This window comes from Amblyomma americanum, chromosome 2 (genome assembly GCF_052857255.1).
Source record: "Amblyomma americanum isolate KBUSLIRL-KWMA chromosome 2, ASM5285725v1, whole genome shotgun sequence".
NCBI lineage: Eukaryota > Metazoa > Arthropoda > Arachnida > Ixodida > Ixodidae > Amblyomma > Amblyomma americanum.
In genome coordinates, this window is record NC_135498.1 from 76,933,221 (window position 1) to 76,952,231 (window position 19,011).

At 44.8% G+C, this 19,011-nt stretch overlaps 1 protein-coding gene across 2 annotated transcripts in view; it reads left to right on the forward strand.

Annotated features, from left to right (window-relative positions):
• The first annotated feature begins 265 nt into the window (after nt 1-265).
• Nucleotides 266-19,011, forward strand: part of Nplp1 (Neuropeptide-like precursor 1) — a 138,096-nt gene continuing 119,350 nt past the window's right edge. For both annotated transcript variants that reach the window (XM_077654673.1, XM_077654674.1), the window contains exon 1: nt 266-706. In XM_077654673.1, coding sequence (XP_077510799.1) covers nt 653-706 — 54 coding nt within the window. In that variant the 5' untranslated portion in view covers nt 266-652. The remainder of the gene's footprint in view (nt 707-19,011) is intronic.

Below are 19,011 nucleotides of genomic sequence, written 5' to 3' on the forward strand. Positions count from 1 at the left end.
AGGACGGGGATATCCCCATTAAAAGGTTAAAATAATGCATAGAGCCATCGCCGGAGACTCACAACGTAAGTTGTATAGGAGCGCGACTGCGCGCGCGCGCCGGAGAAGAAGAAGAAGACACGAACGACGCGCGAGAGGCGGCCCCTCTTCACACCAGCCTCCTACGATGAGGGCGACCAATGGCGGATCGCCGGAGGGCATGACGTCACGGGCTGATCAATACGCAACATCTGAGCCTATATAACGGGGCACCGATTCCGGTGGCGGGACGGTCGGACTTTCTCCCGCCTCAAACTTCGAATCGACGGGCTGCACTTTCCAGCGACGATAGAAAACGCGCGCTTCGTCTGTCGCCTTGGCTTCGGGCTCACCGCTTCTTCAGTCGCAGACACCCCCCGGGGCCGAGTACACGCGACAGGAGGCGTTCGATTACTGAATAACCTTCGTTTACGATATCAGCGAGGGAGGGGAACACATAGGAAGGAAACTGTACATCGGGCTTCCGGCGAGGGGAAGTGGCAGACGAAGAGGGAGAGATAGGAAAAAGGAAAGTTTGTGAGGAACTGTTCAAGTCGTACAGTTTTGTTGTTGCGGCCGCGAAAGGCGTTCCCCTGAAAGACCGGAAGAAGACGATCGGCGTTCGTGGGACACCATGCGTCACTCCAGCGCATTCGTCGTCATTTTCAGCGTGGCACTGACGCTCTTGGTGAGTGCGACTGACCTCCTTTTTTGTCACTTTTTTTTTGCTGGATAGCGAAGCTGCTGTACTGAGAGACGCCGTCGGCTTTGAAAACTGACTCGCGCTTCTGTCGCCGGCCTGTTGAGCCGAGGATGCTACCAAGTTTGAGACAGTTTGGTCCCGGACTTATTTTAAGGATCGATACAAAAAGTAGGCACGCATTTGTCTTTTTTCTTTTCCTGCTCGTAAAGTGACGATTGGTAACGAACAAACAAAGTGTGCGTTGCGTGAGGTGTCCATTAAATTCTGGCTCCTGAGCCCTAAGTAATTTTTTTAAAGTAGTGAAAATGCTGCATATTAGGTTAAAATTAAAGTTTCGAATGTCCTCTTTATTAGGAGCACATCATGTTTCATTATATTACACCGAAGCGTAGTGTGATTGTGAGAAAGATGGCACTGTAAACTTTTAATTGGATGTAACATTGTTGAATTTTCATCACTGAATAAAAAAGATACCTAAAGGTGCGAAACATAAGCAGTAATAAATCGGATTACTAGCCCGAAAGCTGCAAAACTAGATCTTTTCTTAATTTACCTAAGTGAAACAGACTCAGTAAAGTGTCACGCGTGCCTTCGTATTTTGACATTTTCACATTGGCTAACTCCTTGGGCGTAGTACATTACATTGACATAGTATATACACGAAAGCTTTTTCACCGGTTTATTGCTCATTAATTCGTGCATTGAGAAGATTACGTAGCCTCGTCGGCTTTCAGTGCTGGCCACTGCACGAGAGCTTACCAGCCACAACTATATCTTAGGTACTAAGGGCCTTGCGCATTTGATGCCGGGTTTAACTTGACATTCTAATGCAGGAATTAGACGTCAGCAGCAAAGCCAGGCATTAGCGGCGCGGCCTGTTTTTCAACGGTTCAGCATTAAAGGAGCTTACTGCACACAAAGCGCCGAACACGATCTTGACTCCGGGAGAACTAAACCAACGAATTCTTTCTGGAATTCTTTAATTTTTGTGAACGGAAAACAGAAAAATCCTTGTTGTTCGAGACTTGAAAGGGAGAACTTTCTAGAGCCCGAAACCTCATTTGGAGCTTTAAGTGTGCATCTCCAAAGTTATTTCGCGGTCTTAGCAGCAACGCAGCAGTAGTATAGAGACTGCATTACCGCGTTATAAAAGCCTGGCCGTATGAAACCGGGCGACGCCAATTTCGGGTTGTTCTACGTCGTTTCCATCGCTGGTGAGTTCACCTAAGTCTACGGTTTCCAAATGCTCATGGCTCTAAGTACTGTTTAAAGAAGCGGAATTTAAATACCCGTGAATATTTTATCACGACTTCGCGACACTTCCTATCGCTGCAAAGGCCACCGAAAAAATGGTTCGTTACACTTTTTCTCCGCCGCAGAACTTCTGGGAAATAGAGCTTATCACGAATAATGCACCTCTAATGCTTTCTTGCATCAAAGAGCAGCGCTTCTGCGCTTAAAGCGAGCAACTAACTTCGCACGAAAAGCCAGCCGTGCCCTTACCTGTTCCAACACCTCTACACATTCCAAGCCTGGGTTGAATAAGAAAAGCCTTTGGACTGGCTGTTTAGTATGTTCTTTTTTACAGGTTGATACATTTAGCCAATAATTAAGAGAGTTATTTGTTTTCTTCACTATATCTAAACGATTAAAGTGCGTGGAAGTCGACCGGCCAGTATTATTAAGAAATTGTTTTAAAATTCGCTCATCTTCTCGTTTAAGTGTTCGCGAAACGCATCATGTTTAATTAATTCCTTATTCTGTAAGGCATACAAATAAACAAAGAGTAGGTCAAGAAACGAATATTCCTCTCTTCTATTGCAAGCTTTTCTCTGACATTAAGAACACCGAGGTAAGTTTTCAGAGCCAGGTACACTTTAGTTAGATTAACTTTAATGTGGATGAAAAGGAAGCGGAGAATATTTGCGATCCCGCTTATTAAAACGTCACTCATTCGTGAAAGTGTATTCATTCTTAGGCGTTCTCGCAACGCGATGCCTTCATTCTGCACTCGGCTTCTAGTATAGGACTGCTTCAGCACAGGTTCGTACGCAATATATGGCACGGGTCCATACGCTTTAAAGCTAAGAATAACCGTAGTACAAGGGAAGTGCAAGGGAAGTGTCATGGTAGATTGCGGTGAGTAATTAGTCCCTTATTACAAATTTACTCCACCTTGGGGGATTCCCCTACACATTTGACCAACACTGTTCCCACTTCGAGTTATTGATCAATTCGCTCTTGCCCTACCGTAAGCTTGGCGTCCCGGTCAGCTCAGTTGGAAGAGCGACTGCTTCGGTAAAGCGGTGGTCCCGGGTTCGAATCCCTGACCAGGACGAATTTTTCTTTAACTGCGAAGTTTCTGAGAAAACTGTACAGATTTCTTTCGTAGTCGTATGGTTGCGCTTGGATGGATGGCAAATGAGTAATTACTCCCTTATTACACAAAATGAAGTGTTGCACACTCAGCTGGTAGCCACAACTTGTCGAACAGAAGAAACGCAATCGTTCCTCGAGATCTGCTGTTGTTTACCGCGGCTGCGGCTTTATCCTGTCTTGTAAAGACGCCCAGCGTGTTTCTTGTTTCCTCTAGCACTCAGCTATCTTCTTTTAATTTCTTTCAGTTGCCTTAAATATCAAAAACCGTTTTCCGATCCGTCTATATTTAGCGATGTTCGAGACTGAAATCGGCTTTGTGAGTTGTAGCGTGACAGCGAAAATGATTGAACGACTATGTGAACAGAGAGAAACGGCACACAAGGGCTCTGTATATGTATGACGACGTGAAAGAGGAATGACATCGAACGGAACTTAGCCGGGACCGGGATTCGCTGGCCGCCGTTTCGACGGTCTAAACGAGCTAAACGAATCACCTCGCTCGCTCTCAGTCTGGCACAGGACCGTGCAGGTTGAGGACGCCTGAATTCTGAAAAAGGGGAGGTCGTTAAGGCCCTGTTTCCTCAACTCGTACCGCGGGGTTAAAGGAAATAACGAGGACTTATTCCGCGCCAACTGAAGTCTCCGAGTTGCTGTCGACAAGTTTTTAACGACGGCTTAAGGTCTTTCTTTTCTTACTTCACTGAAAAAATAAATAAAGACTAATCAAACAGCCCTAAGTGTACAGCAGTGAACGTGTTTCGGCGGTGATAGGCTTACCATGGTCCCCTTACTATTTCTTGTTTTTTTTTTATTTATTGAGAATTTCCTCGGGGCAGCTTTGTATAATCTAGTTCTTAAGAGCCTAAATTGAGGATCATTCTGGCAGCTTCGACTTTGGCAGGTTTTTGCATGTGTCTTCGCTTGTTGTTCCTGGGAGATCGGGCCAAAGACTTGTCAAAGCGAGAACAGTCGCTTGTGGGCGTGTAACTTTGGAGATTTCATGGTCCTGTTGTTTTCCTTTTACTGAGACCAGGAGGGGGGAGAAAAAGGAAATTTCCCAGCGATTTTTGTAGGAAAAATGGAGGGAAGTCAGCGGCAAGTCAAATCACCCACGCGGCGTTTTAGATTTTGTTATTATTATTAATTGGTTTTTTGGGGAAAGGAACTGGCGCAGTATCTGTCTCATATATCGTTGGACATAATAATAATAATAATTGGTTTTCTGGGGAAAGGAAATGGCACAGTGTCTGTCTCATATATCTTTGGACACCTGAACCGCGCCGTAAGGGAAGGGATAAAGGAGGGAGTGAAAGAAGAAAGGAAGAATAGTTGCCGTAGTGGAGGGCTCCGGAATAATTTCGACCACCTGGGGATCTTTAACGTGCACTGACATCGCACAGCACACGGGCGCCTTAGCGTTTTTCCTACATAAAAACGCAGCCGGCGCGGTCGGGTTCGAACCCGGGAACTCCGGATCAGTAGTCGAGCGCCCTAACCACTGCGCCACCGCGGCGGGGCTCGTTGGACACCTGAACCGCGCCGTAAGGGAAGGGATAAGGGAGAGAGTGAAAGAAGAAAGGAAGAAAGGGGTGCCGTAGTGGAGGGCTCCGGAATAATTTCGACCACCTGGAGATCTTTAAAGTGCACTGACATCGCACAGCACACGGGCGCCTTAGCGTTTTTCCTCCATAAAAACGCAGCCGCCGCGGTCGGGTTCGAACCCGGGTAAATTTTGTCAGGCAGAACTCAGTTTAGACCCACTGTAATCGCGCGTGAAGCACGCAGAAATCGCTAGCAAAAATACGCCGGAAGGAAGGGATGTTGTTGCCATTGCGGACTTCGAATACAAGCAACGAGGCGGCGTCCAGTGACAAAAAGGGGCGGCTAAGACCCACTGAGAGCTCTTTTTCCACGGGATGTCACGAAGCTTGACCCTCCTTATAAGAGGTGTTCTAGGAGCCTGTAAGAGTGACTGGATCGAGAAGTAGGATAAAAGAAATAAAAAGAACATTCTGATTCGAGGGTGATGCATTGTAGTGTTAGAATAGCGACTATAGTAAGCAGTGAAAGAAAGAGAAATTTAGTTTCCAGCACCCAGCCATGTTTTTGTCACTTTTATCGTTGCTCTCTCAACACATCAAGGATTAGTGTGGGGCCACTCCCACATGAAGGTAATCACAGTGGGACAAGAGCGAGATGAAGGGGCGAGATGAAGAAATTAGCTGGAGAAATGCGGCTAATGTTGCCTCAAAACAGAAGTGTTTCGGTATCACTGCGAGAGACGTTTATTCAATGGAATCAACAAGGATTATAACGATGATGCTGCTGATGACGATGATGATGACAATGACTGTGATGGTCTGATGAATAGAAACGAAGCTAGCAGACAAAAAAAAAATCTGAGGTAGGCGTCTGTAGTAAGATGTGAGGAAGATTAAGTGCAATATCTATCGGCTTTCTTTTTTATTTTTATAGTATCTATCTCTGCAGCAGGGCGAGTTAACGTCTTTAATACTTAATACTTGGTTTTGGGGGAAAGGAAATGGCGCAGTATCTGTCTCATATATCGTTGGACACCTGAACCGCGCCGTAAGGGAAGGGACAAGGGAGGGAGTGAAAGAAGAAGGGAAGAAGGAGGTGCCGTAGTGGAGGGCTCCGGAGTAATTTCGACCACCTGGGGATCTTTAACGTGCACTGACATCGCACAGCACACGGGCGCCTTAGCGTTTTTCCTCCATAAAAACGCAGCCGCCGCGGTCGGGTTCGAACCCGGGAGCTCCGGATCAGTAGTCGAGCGCCCTAACCACTGAGCCACCGCGGCGGGTCAAAGAGTTAACGTCTTTTGTGACCGTTTTCTGCACACGTGTTCCCCTGGGGGCGAGTGCAAGCCTGAATTTTATCTATCAGTCTCATTCGATTCATAGCGTGGAGACGAAACAATGTTGCAGCTGGTCAAGCAGGGCCAGGGAGCCTCAGCTTTGTCGGCTAGAACTGAGAGAAGGCTCACACAATCACAGGCGCTGATAATGCGACTAATCGCCGTTAAAGGAACCTCAGTAGAAAACGTAACCCTGAAGTAGGAAAAATAATTAAAAGCCAAAGTATTTACTTGGCAAAAACAAAAACATAAAACTAGATTTCGGGCACAGAAACCCACTTGACCTGTGGCAGGATCCACAGCAATAAAGGTTATGAGTGCAAACAATTTTTTGTGCATTGGTTTTGCAACATAAAAATTAAACAGAAATCTCGATCAAATTTGCTAGCGAAAGCAGAAAGTTCACCGAACCTGACAGAACATAAACGCACATCGTGAACCAATCGGCTTGTTTCTTGAGTCGTGAAGTTCATTTTGTATCGTGCCATTATTGCAAAGTAATTTAAAGAAGCCTTCACTCAGCTGTGAATAGCATTCTTTTTATTCTGATAGAAAGGATGATGACGCGAGTGGTTTGTAATATTTCATTTCATTTTATTTCTTTTTCAGTGGCTCTAGTTGTCATTCGCTTTTAGTTCGTTAATGTAGGTAGGAACACGTGCCATTCGCCGCAGCCTAACTGAATATGATCGTGCGACTTTGTACCCGTTTCACCAAAAAAATACCAACATTAGGGAGAGGTGGCAGAAGTGGGCGCAGAATTGTTCCCAATAATATTCTTTCCAAGGGAGTGCCAAGCAGTTTTAATTAAAGCTGCCGTTCTCCATTTCTTTAGCATTTATTTCCCCCTCAACATACCTAATGCAAGAGGCTGCGGCAGGTCTTATGCAGGCCAAACCTGACGACGTGAGAGCCAGAGAACCTGACTTGTCTCTAAATAACCTAGGTGCGCACCTTCTTGGAGGCTGTCGCTCTTGCAGATGTAAGCCAAACCAGAAGGAAACCACGATGCTTTAAAGAGGCGAAAATACGATGGCTTGAGAACAAAAAATACAGGGCTGTTATGCTTAGGCGGCACGTCAGATACGACGTTTAGGCAGTGAATTTCTGTTCAGTTCACCAAAATTTTAAACTTCTACTATTCGATTTTCCTGGATCCCACGTTTTGAACTCGTTCCCTTCTCTGCTTTTAAATACATATGCGTGCGTTTATTAGTTACATTTCCAATCAGTAAACTTATCAAGAAGTAGAGCTTCTGCTATCTGGTCTTTGTTTTTGTCTTCCTGTTACGTAGAAAACAACTACCATGCACAAAAAAAAAGAATCAAGTGGAAAAACAAAGAAGTGAGTCCGGTTTGTTGTTTTTAATCTATGATCAAAGATACAGAAATTTAGAAACAACAAAAAGGTGGTTTGGGAACCGTAACGTCATAATAGCTATCATCTCTTGCTTGAGCGACAGCACCAACAGTTACTCCTGATGTCACGCTTAAGCTATAATGACGCCATACACACTATATATTCGTTTTCTAAGCTCACAAAGACAGGTTCTGACGTAGCAGCTTGCCTCTCTGATAGCTTCCGTTTAGATTTATCGTTTTTTTTTTACTATACAGAGATGTGCATAGCGACGCCAACTACATCACAGTGCAGAGAATGGAAGGAAGACTATTACTTTATTTTCGTGGCATAGATGAGATTGAAACGTTGTCGTAGAGTCACACAGTGCGCTACGCAGTAGGCCCAGCTAGACCGACACACGCGCAGATATTTATACTTGGTTGATATTTTGGAACGACCGCTGACATTCTCCATAAATGATTATGGACGCCTCTGTTCGCGCTGAGAGATAAAATCGACGTGAAAGAAAGCCGAAGTAGGCAAACACCACGAACGGCATGCATACTATGAGCGCGTGTCGACTTTAAAGTTTGGTGCGTTCGATCCGATAAGTCGACCCGTTTCGGCAACACGTCATCTCCCACGAAGCCTTTATCTCTTTTCCACGCTTCGTTTTCGGCATCCGTGCACCGAGCCGGAACATGAGCTTGATACTGTTTCCTGGTATAAGAAGAGATAACAATATCTGCTTCTCAAGACAGCCGCACGCATGTTGCAACTTCACAACTCGACGCCTGCATGTAAGACGCTCCCAACGTTTTTTTTTTGTTATTTTTTCCCAATCGATGAGCTTGTTCAGGCCACATCTCAAGTTTGTGGGGGTTTTTTCTGTGTTGGCTGCGGGCCGGAAGCACTTATCTTCACTCGACATGCGGCATCAACGCTGGAATGATAACTTTATAGACTGCTACAGAGAAAGAGTTTTAGCAAAAATGTAGGGGACAAGGGTAGGCCACTTAGTGCTAATAACCTTAGCTTGTAAATATTTTTAACTGCAGCTAATGTTGAATTGCTAAGCCACACAAAATGCGTGTGTGTGGCTTATATATATATATATATATATATATATATATATATATATATATATATATATATATATATATATATATATATATATATATATATACTTATAAAGGGAGCTAACAGTCATCGAAACCAAGACGTTATCTTTTTTATTGTGTAGTGCTTATCAGTGGGATAATATTACTTCGATTAATAAATCGCCTAAAGAAAATTAATTAGAAAGCAGCAGAGAAAACAACCATGCCGCCGGTGGGATCCGAACCCACGACCTCAGAATATCGCTTCCGGTGCTCTTACCAACTGAGCTACGGCGACGGCTGTCCAATCTGCTGCTCTCGTGGGTATTTAAGTTTATTTGGTGTACGCGAACATTGAGAGTGTTCACCAGCGCCACCCTCGACCATAGCGGCGGACGTAGCACGTCCTGTAATACCGCGAGCGTGACGTGGAACGTATATATATATATATATATATATATATATATATATATATATATATATATATATATATATATATATATATATATATATATATATATATATATATATATATATATATATATATATATATATATATATATATATATATATATATATATATATATATCCCTGCACTGGCACAGTTCCAAATAAGACGTTCGCCCGTATAGACAGGCAAGCAGGTTCTTGAGCAGAAGCTATCGACGTTTCTCACGCACGTGGCTTCTTTGCGCATCTTAAAAGCCTGAAATATCTCGCGTGATATTTTTCTTCCATTGCATTTGCCGATATGAAGGGCACTTTGAAGAGGAAGTAGGGTGCAGCAGTGAGCCGTCGATAACCCTTACTCGATGAAAAGCTCCTTAGCTATCGTATTTGCCCGTCCGCTAGTACTGAGGCTCAAGAAGCTTTCACAGGTATTTCCGGAAAAGGTGGCTGCAAGCTGATTGACTTCTTTGTCTTGTGCTATCGTTCCTTCCGGGAGTTGCTTTTGTGTTTTTGTTCTGACATTTTAAAGAGCACCAGCCAGCCCACATAGGCGTCCTTTTACAGCTACAGGTTCGAGGCTACATACTTTTGAGAACGTGCGGAGGGAGGGAGAGAGAGAGTTGAGAACAGGAAAAGAACAAAGAAAACAAAAATCGTGTTTCATGAATTGTCGTGCGCTAGTACAAATTTTACGAAAAAGAGTGCACACGTAGATGCCTTTAATGACGAGTTCAATCAGAATCGGTCGAGGTGGCGTAGCTTATAATTTTGCGCTGACACTTAGTACTACATCAGTAACTGGGCTCCGGGAATGAATAATTTACTTTGAAGAATGTAACGGCGCAGTAACAGTTTAATTTCTCGCTGGACACCTCAAACCCGCCGTGAAGGATGGGGATGAAGGTAAGTCATGTCGAACATTCTTGGACAAACTTTTTGAATATTGCGAAATTGTAAGGTACTGTTCTAGAAATGCCTTTATTCCGATGCATTGGAAAATTTTTCTATTAAATTTTTTTTCCAGCGCTCCCACTCAGCAGTGAAGACTGCCATATAAAACAAATAGGGAACGATTTTGATGATGATGATGATGATGATGATGATGATGATGATGATGATGATGATGATGATGATGATGATGAAAGTGGATTTTTATTGCGCAAGGGCATCTGTGGCCAAAGAGCGCTATGGCACGAGGTATTTTCATTTGCTCAAGGTGGGGGCAAATACCCATTTTCCCGAGCATTTCACCCGAATAAGCCGAGCACCAGGCCAGGGGAAGCTTGCACCCATTGTAACACCGGTGGGTACCCGGCGGCCGTGGTTATCGAACCCCGCACCTCGCGCATGCGAGGCGGATGCTCAACCACTAGGCCACCGCTGCAAAAGCGATAATAGTAAAAAAAATGCAAGCCTGCTGACGGGAGATCTGCGCATATCTGGAATGTCCTATTGAATGACATATATTGAATGTCATATTGTCGTATTTACATTTATTTACAAGCGTCCGGGGTTTAGAATGAATAGTTCCGAGCAGGGAGCACCAAGGCAAACAAAGAGCCACATTAACTTCTTTGTTCGTCCTTTTCACGCGGGAGGCCACTTTGTCTTACACTTACACTTCGTCGTAACAGTATTTCAGTACATGAAAAAATTGCGTTCATAAGCTCTTTCCCGTTCAAAAATGCCTTTTGTCCGGAATAGTTGGGTACGGGAGGGATTAATTAATGAATTAATTGGTTTTGGGGGAAAGGAAATGGCGCAGTATCTGTCTCATATGTTGCCGGACACCTGAACCGCGCCGTAAGCGAAGGAATAAAGGAGGGATTGAAAGAAGAAAGGAAGAAAGAGGTGCCGTAGTGGAGGGCTCCGGAATAATTTCGACTACCTGAGGATCTTTAACGTGCACTGACATCACATAGCACACGGACGCCTTAGCGTTTTGCCTCCGTAAAAACGCAGCCACTGCGGTCGGGTTCGAACTCGGGAACTCCGGATCAGTAGCCGAGCGCTCTAACCACTGAGCCACCGCGGCGGGTTACGGGAGGGCTCAGGATAACAATTTCAAACATGTGGAATCTTTAACGTGCGTTGACACCTCACAGTGCACGACCGCCTTTTTCTTTTCACCTCCATCGCAGCGGCCCTTGCGAAGCATGAAACCCTCGGGAGTGTAGAAAAGGAGTGGAGGCTGTTTTTTTTTTTTTTTCACAAGCGTTGCATTTCGGCCGAGTTGGTACAGCATACTTTCCAGGAAATAATTGCGCACACACAAGACAGGAGATGAAAATGGACAGGAGGCTATACTCGGCTCCTGGGCACAGGTTCGCACGCCAAAATTCGGCCGCGGCAGCTGATTTTCAATGAAAGGAAAAAAAAACTTTACCGATCACTGACGCCTCTTCCGCCCTAGTCGCCTCTCTTGCTTCGGGCTTTTTTTTTCATCGCGCCACTGCTCTCACGGCGACGGTCATCATGGCAACCGCGTCAAGACACATCACGGCACTGTGTCACGTGATGTCACCGCGTTGACGCCATTTGGTATTGTTTTTTTTTTCATTTTTTTATTTCATAATTTTTTCTTTAGCTTTTTATTTAATTATTATTTATTAATCAATCCTAGTTAAATTTTTTTTAAAATCTATTTCAAGCCATCATCCGTCTTGGTTTCGTATTTTCCCGCAATTTTGACTTCCAAGGCTGTTTTGATGTCTTTTCATTATATCAACGTCCTGTACTATTTTGACGTCTAATTGTCTTTTTCGCCTCCAATTAATTAACTAATTACTCCACATCAACCAAATTTGACGCGCAGCGATATTTTATCATCCTTTATAATATAGAATTTTTGTTTTGCTCCTAACTCTCCCTCGAACGACGCAAGGGCTGCTGACATGTTTCGCGTCCACTTTCTGAGCACATGAAACCGCTAACATAGATAAGTAATGCTTTCGCAATAATGAAAAAAAAACCGACAGAGTTCTGCGACTTCAGTGCTCGTTAAGAGCCCGAGGAGGACCGAATTAATCCATAGCCCTTCACTGTGACCCTCCTGATAGTCCACAGAATGCATTAGCTGTTTATTAAACTCATAAAAAAACACGAGGTATACCTCGTGTTTAGACGCAATATAATTGCGTGCCCTCCACCACGTTGAGCTATATAATCACCCTTTTAACTTTGGCACTAAAATTCCGCTATCTGCCTCTTCCTGTTAACCCCGACCCTTTTTCGCGACGACTTCCGCCTTATTTCAAAATAATTTATTCATCAATCCTTTCATGGCTTATGTCGTACTAGGATAACAAGCGGCGGGTCAAAAACAAAGCAAAATTCTAATGCTTGGAGAGCTTCTTGAGTGATAATAAGGAAGCTTCGGAAAAATTGATAAAGAAAAAAAAGGCACAGATTTCTGCCATTGGCAGAGTGAACACGGGAGGGCTGTACGGGTCCACTGTGGTAGTTAAAGTGGTAGAGAGGTGGCGGGATGCACCAAAAAACGAACAAATGGCAGATTTGGCAAAATCGTTGGTCAGGGCCGCATAAGACCACTAACGAATAAAACTCGCCATGTAATTTGATGTTGCCCTGCATCAGCTTTCTCGGTGTTCCACGTTTCTCGTCTTGATTTTTTTTTTGTACTTGAGGATTAACTCCTGCTAAATTATTTATTGTCGGTCCTGCCAGGACCAAGATGAGAGGGATGAGACAAGTGAAATAAAAACAGCAGAAATTGAAGGAGACACTTAAGCCCCGCCCTAAGGATATGACGTGGCAGCTTTAGTGGGTTAACGCCCATATATGCGGAGTTGGTCATTGTAGACTTTATATTCATAGATCTTTGGAGTTCTAGTACCACTCTTGGCGCAGTGGTGCAGCGGTTAAGCGATAGCCCTGTGATGGCAGGTGCTGCCATCGGTGGGCCTTGTGTGGCCCAGGTTGCTATTCCCGAGCAACCTGTCGCGATTAATCATTAATTTAACTGCCACCTGCTAAGGTGCGCAGCTTCCTCACTATCCGGTGGGCAGGTTGCGATGACGGCACAAGGTGGCGTTACCTAGGTAGCCCACTACCTAGCGTGGCGTCCACGCCCACGCTCTACGACGCTGACGCCGATGACGCCAGATTTTCTGCGACCCAAGCTGCTTAACGCTGTCGCGTTAAAAAGGCGCACGCAGTCAGCTCTACTATGCGTAGAGCCGTAAACTACTAGTAGTGCACCCGGCGCTGTTCCCGGAGAGGCTGCGATTCGATGGTAGCGGGTTGGACCCCAACTTCAGATGGCGCAATTCAACATAGGCGAAATTCAGAGACGCTCGTGTACACAGACGGTGTATTTTAACAACACCCGGTGGTCTAAATAAACCCAGGGCTTTTCCCGTGGCTAAAGCTTACATACAAAGGAAGCTTTATCTCCCATAAGTGTACCAAATCAGTGCCTTTGCATTTCCAGCTTTTTTTTGTTTCTTGGTTACGGAGGAAATGAGTTTGCTTTGAACGTGCCAGGGTCTTGTAAATCTATCTTAGCGTTGCCTAATGCATACGGAAATGAAGAAAAATTGCGTATTGTGATGCATGTAGTACTGGTGTCATTAATTATATATTTTTTTCCAAGCTAAGAATGCATTCGCCTCAGTAATCGTGGAGAACAGATTGATGTATTTTATGTATAAAGATTGGGACATGCCTTTTTGATGTCGCGAATATTTTTTAGTCAAGTATTCAGAGAGATTTTTAGTTTTCGGGACACAATAAAAATATTTGCCGCTACTGCAATGCAATAGTGTTGCATCTAAATGAGTTCCGTTTTCTTGTTTGGTGAGAGCTGATTATTTTGTTTCCGGCCTGAATTGCTTGCCGAATTGCCGCTGCGTAGCTTTTCAAAGTGCTTTTTCTTTTCGAAGGAGGGCGTCTGCAGCGACGTTCTAGCTTCAATCTGCGGTGCCTCTAAAGCCAAAGCCTAAAGCCAAAGCCAAAGCAAATCCCTCGGAGACCCTTGCCTCGCGAGCGAAGTAGACCACGTCACATCGCGTCTGGTAAACTATGAGAGACGCGAAAAGCCGTTAAAGCTTGGCTGCTGTTCTGTTTGTTGCTTCCACTGCAGAAGGGATGTCTGTTTCTGACGTAAGCTACAGGTTCCTTGCAATGAAGAAGCAGTCTCTGACCATAGCCAACGCTGAAGAAGGAAATTTCTTAAGATTTCTTCAATTTTGCTTATGGTCAAGTGCGACTGCTTCTTCATTTCTTAGTCATTCCAGACCAGAAAGATTTTCGTCGAACTCTCAGTTACATTTCCAGCTAGCTCTTCGGTAAAGAAACATCGACCCCAAACTAAACCTGCGCGCTTGATTCGGTCTACTTCAAAATCCTACTCGGCGTTCACAGTAAGGCTTAAAGCGTGCTCGACCTACTATATTTAAAGGAGTGCAGTGCACTAACGTGAACTTAATAAGAATCACGTGGTTCCAAGCACCGCAATTTTTTGGCGTTCCTGTCGCTGAATAAAAAAGCGAAGTACTAAATTAAGTAAACCCGCCGCGGTGGCTCAGTGGTTAGGGCGCTCGGCTACTGATCCGGAGTTCCTGGGTACGAACCCGACCACGGCGGCTGCGTTTCGATGGAGGCGAAACGCTAAGGCGCCCGTGTGCTGTGCGATGTCAGTGCACGTTACAGATCCCCAGGTGGTCGAAATTTTTTTTACTGATTTCCTTACCTAATTTTCAGTTTGTAAGGTCGCCTTAACCTTCTGCAACCTAACAAGAATAAAAGCGCAACAACACGACACAAAGAAGGAGGAAACCGACAGGACAGGCGCTAACTTGCAACACTTTACTGTCTTCATAAACCGCCGCGTATATATCAACCACAGGGGCGTATATATCTACCTCCTCTGCTACGGAATCAGAGTTACACAATTTTTCTTAGGTCATCCCACGCTTGCCATATGCAATCTGCAATTTAAATAGTCACCGCCTGGTTATGGCCAATCCCCCTTGTTGGTATGTGCCATTTTGTGAGGGGAACAACAACAACATTCCGGAGCCCTCCACTACGGCACCCCTTTCTTCCTTTCTTCTTTCACTACCTCCTTTATCTCTTCCCTTTACGGCGCGGTTCAGGTGTCCGCCGATATGCAAGACAGATATTGCGCTATTTTCTTTCCCTAAAAAAGCAACCAACCAAACTAAATTAAGTAAAAAGCGCTTCGTTTCTAAGCCGTCTCCAATGTTCGAGGCTCTTCCACTTAAAAAAAAAAACATGGTCGCTAAATAATGCGGAAAAATGTGGTGGAAGTGAAGTTAGGCAGACAGTAGGGACGGTGTATGGTACGGTACCGTGCGCTACGGCATTTCATGGCACTGAAAGAGGGCGCCATCAAATTAGTAGCGAGGTCGGCGATCGCACTGAAACTGTATACAGGTAGTCGCATGACCCCCATTCTCGGACAAAATTTTGAAAATTCCAATTTTGCAAGATACTCTTACGGAAATAGTGAAGGTAATGGTCCATTCCCCTGATATGTAACAGAATATTTCTTTTAAAGTGTTTCCATCGATCGCATCGAACAGTTAAGACTGCCGTAGAAAACAAATGGGGAACGCATTTGTTGATAGCAAAAACAATAATAGAAAAACAAATGCAAGGCTTCCGTCGAGTGATTTGTGGATATATTGATTGTTATAGTGAACTCTTAAGTTATATGAAAAAATTGCGTTCGAAAACGGTTTGCCGCTCAAAAATTCTTTTGTCCAGAATGGTTGGGTATGAAAGCTTGTAAATGGACAATGATATTGTAAACCGCGCTGGTGGGTGCACGCGCATACGCGGGAGATGTTGACCATTACGATGTTAAAAAATAAGAAATGATATATCTAAAACATGAAACCATATTTTAAACACAAGTGCGAGTCGAATTACGCACCAAAATGTTCCATTTAAGGCAACTGAATATTTTGCTCTGAAGCTGCCTCAAGCGGTTTGGCATGATCTGCCTAACTATGAGCCTTGTCTTGTAGGCATATCGGTTACATTTACATTCGCGCGGAAAAATCAGCTCGAAATCAATATCACGTTACAGGCCACAGAGGTCTCGATACATCTATGACCATTCATCACATTTGTATTAAGGCGAAAGCCTTTAATGGCTCATACTCGCGGTGACCGCAGAGTCCGTCCGGTCACGTGACCTCGCGGTGTCCGGCCGTTACAACCTAGGTCACGTGACCGTGTCCGTCCGTTACATCCTAGGCCCAGTCACGTGACCTCGCGCTGTCCGTCCATTACATACTAGGTCCCGTGAACGTACCCGTCCGTTACATCCTAGGTCACGTGACCTTGTCACGTGATCACAACCTGCGAACTTGACTGTGAGCAAACTGCCCACGGTGGCGGGCGGTGTGATCCGCCGCCAAGCAACAACTGCGCATGCGCAGCGTGACGTCACCGCTCAAATTCAAATCAGTGCAATGAGTCGCAAACGGCTTTCGCCTTCCCGCAGTTAAGAAATATATAAGTGCCTCCAACGAATTGTTTTATGTAGACTAGGTTTTTTAAACTATAAGCCAGGCCGCACACTATTGAAGTAACAAGAGAAGATTATATCACCAAATTTACTTCTTTAGAAAGCGCTGCTGTCACGTGACCGAAAATTGCACATGGTCGAAAACAGGAGGAGCGAGACAAAGGTAAAGATACTGATAGGGCACGCTCACTGAAGCTGGTGAGAGTGGTATGAAGTGGTTTCTTATATAAAAAAAAAGGGAATTGCAACGTGAACCGGAGATGCCAGCGTGTACCGAACCGGTTTAAGCACCACGTGTTATTTTCGGTGAGATACAGCGTCTCAGATTTAGCGGCCTGAAGGCAGCAACGAGATGAAAATCACTTTCATGTCTTTTCACTGAGATTGAAGTTTCCATTCCGGGAGCAAAGAGTAACAAGCTGACTACTGAGAAAAGGATCCTAGTCTAAGTCGTCTAGTGGCTGTTGTAAGGTTGAGATTGGTACTGAGGCTGATTTCATGGCGGGTGGTTAAAATAGGGGGTGGAAAATTGTGGATAACGCATGTGTACAGCTTTCGCTTATCTTGTTGCCCGTGGCGACCTTTAATTTAAGCTCGTCCTTGCTGGAAGGCAAGGAAGGCAAAGGAGAATGGTGGTGGAGGGGCACAACTTAAAGAGGTTATTGCGCGTTCTGCGGGTAATTATGTGACTTTACCACGTGGTTTCTCGGTGGCTAGCACCATCTTAGTCTCGCGCGGTGACTTGCAAAACACTCAGGAGCTTTCTTTCGGACATACTTAATTCGTAGGGAGATGCAGTAGGGTGAATTAGGAAAATTTGCAGCGTAAAACATACGGCCTTTACGAAGTGACTATGACATTTTAGACATACTACGCTCATGACAGGTTCAGGTGATTAAAATGAATCTCAACGCCACGCTTTCTGTGAGCTAAGCTTACTTCATTTCCTTAAAGAAGGGAATTGCGCTAAAAAAGACATGGACGAGAAAAGACAAGGACAGCATCTAACACGAAATCATATTCCAAGGTGCTTTCAAGAGAAGCTATGAGAGGACGAACAAGCAGAACTCTTCAATTGGCCCGAAGTTCTCATATTTATGCGTTTTTATTTTTGAGCAGAACCTTTATGCAGTCAGACTTTCTCAGCTACTGATGATTTTTACGAAATCTGTGAGTGTGCTCGTGACTTACAAATAAATTCTGACTCTAGTACTTTCATTCTTGCCCTCTGACTGCGCACAGGTGCACTAAATCATGTTAAGTCGACTAGCACACTTGCACACTTGCAGATACCAGCAATAAACCTCTGCATTTAACCCTCGCCATCTGTAGCCTCACCACGGTGGCTGAGTGGTTCCGGCGTTCGACTTTGTGCCCAAGGTCGTGGGATCGACCGCCGGTCGCGGCGGCCATCATCTCGACAGAGGTGAAGTGCAAAACCTCCCGTGTGCTGTGCGATGTCAGTGCCCGTTAAAGAACTCCAGGTGGTCGTAATTAACTCGCGGAGCCCTCCACTACTGTGCCTTCCATTATCCACGTGCCACATGGGGACATTAAACCCTGCATACTATGCATATAGGCGCGCGAAGTGGCTGTTCCAACCCAATATATTAGCTCCGTTGCCAAGAGCCAGGCACTGATGGATCTGGAAATTGATCACTGCTACGCCCTGGAGATGTGCACCTTGCAGTTGCAACTCGAACGCTTCAGCAAACTATTCTTCGCAGATAAGAAAATAACGAAATAAAAAGAAACACGAATATTTTAAACAGTCAAGAGGTATATGCTTTTGGAGAAACGCGTCATAAAGAATTGATCTTCCCGTGAAAAGACCACATACTGTTCAGTCTATCAAGAAGTTTGCCGAAGAAGCTGTTTATACTATATAGTTTACTCTTTTTCTTAATTTTGATGTAATTCACCTCTGTTTTACTGCTTGCGCCTAGGAGTGGCAGATGCTGGAATCACGCGGTTTGAAGATTCTTCACTGTCACACTTGGGGCGCAGCCGCGCCTAATAGTTACTCGTAATAAGAAAACAAACTTGGCCCGTTTAGTGCGCTCTCACGTTTCGTATACCGTGATGGTATTTTGCAGCCCCACCGCCCCCTACCGAACTTACGTTATCGTTTTCAACACGCGTTTGCACCCGTGGTCAACGAACCCGTCTACGGTGCTGCAAAGCCCAAACGACGTCCTAACGGCGACAGGCTAATGAAAGTGCGGGCGCAGGGTTTTGAACCCATCACAAGTTCAATGGGAGCAGCGCACTTTGCACTGCAGCCGGCTGCAGCGCTTGCATACTCGCGGTAGGCAAGAGGATTGAGTGTCACTCGATTAGAAAAAGATAGAATATGGTCGAGACTGTTATTGATCAGCTTTCGGGTGTCTTCGGTATTTTTATTTTTTCTTCTTTTTGGCTCGTGTTTTTCCTAGCTTTATTCCTCCTAATCGATTTTCTTTTTCTTGAACGCTGCTACGAAGAGAAGAATAGTCTTTCTGGAGTGTGGCTGCAGCCCAAAGGAACACTTCGCAAACAAAGTATACCCGACTTAGTGGAGGGGCGTCGATCGGGAGCGGTGCTCGTCAATTGAGAACTGTATAATAAAGTTCCTGTGAG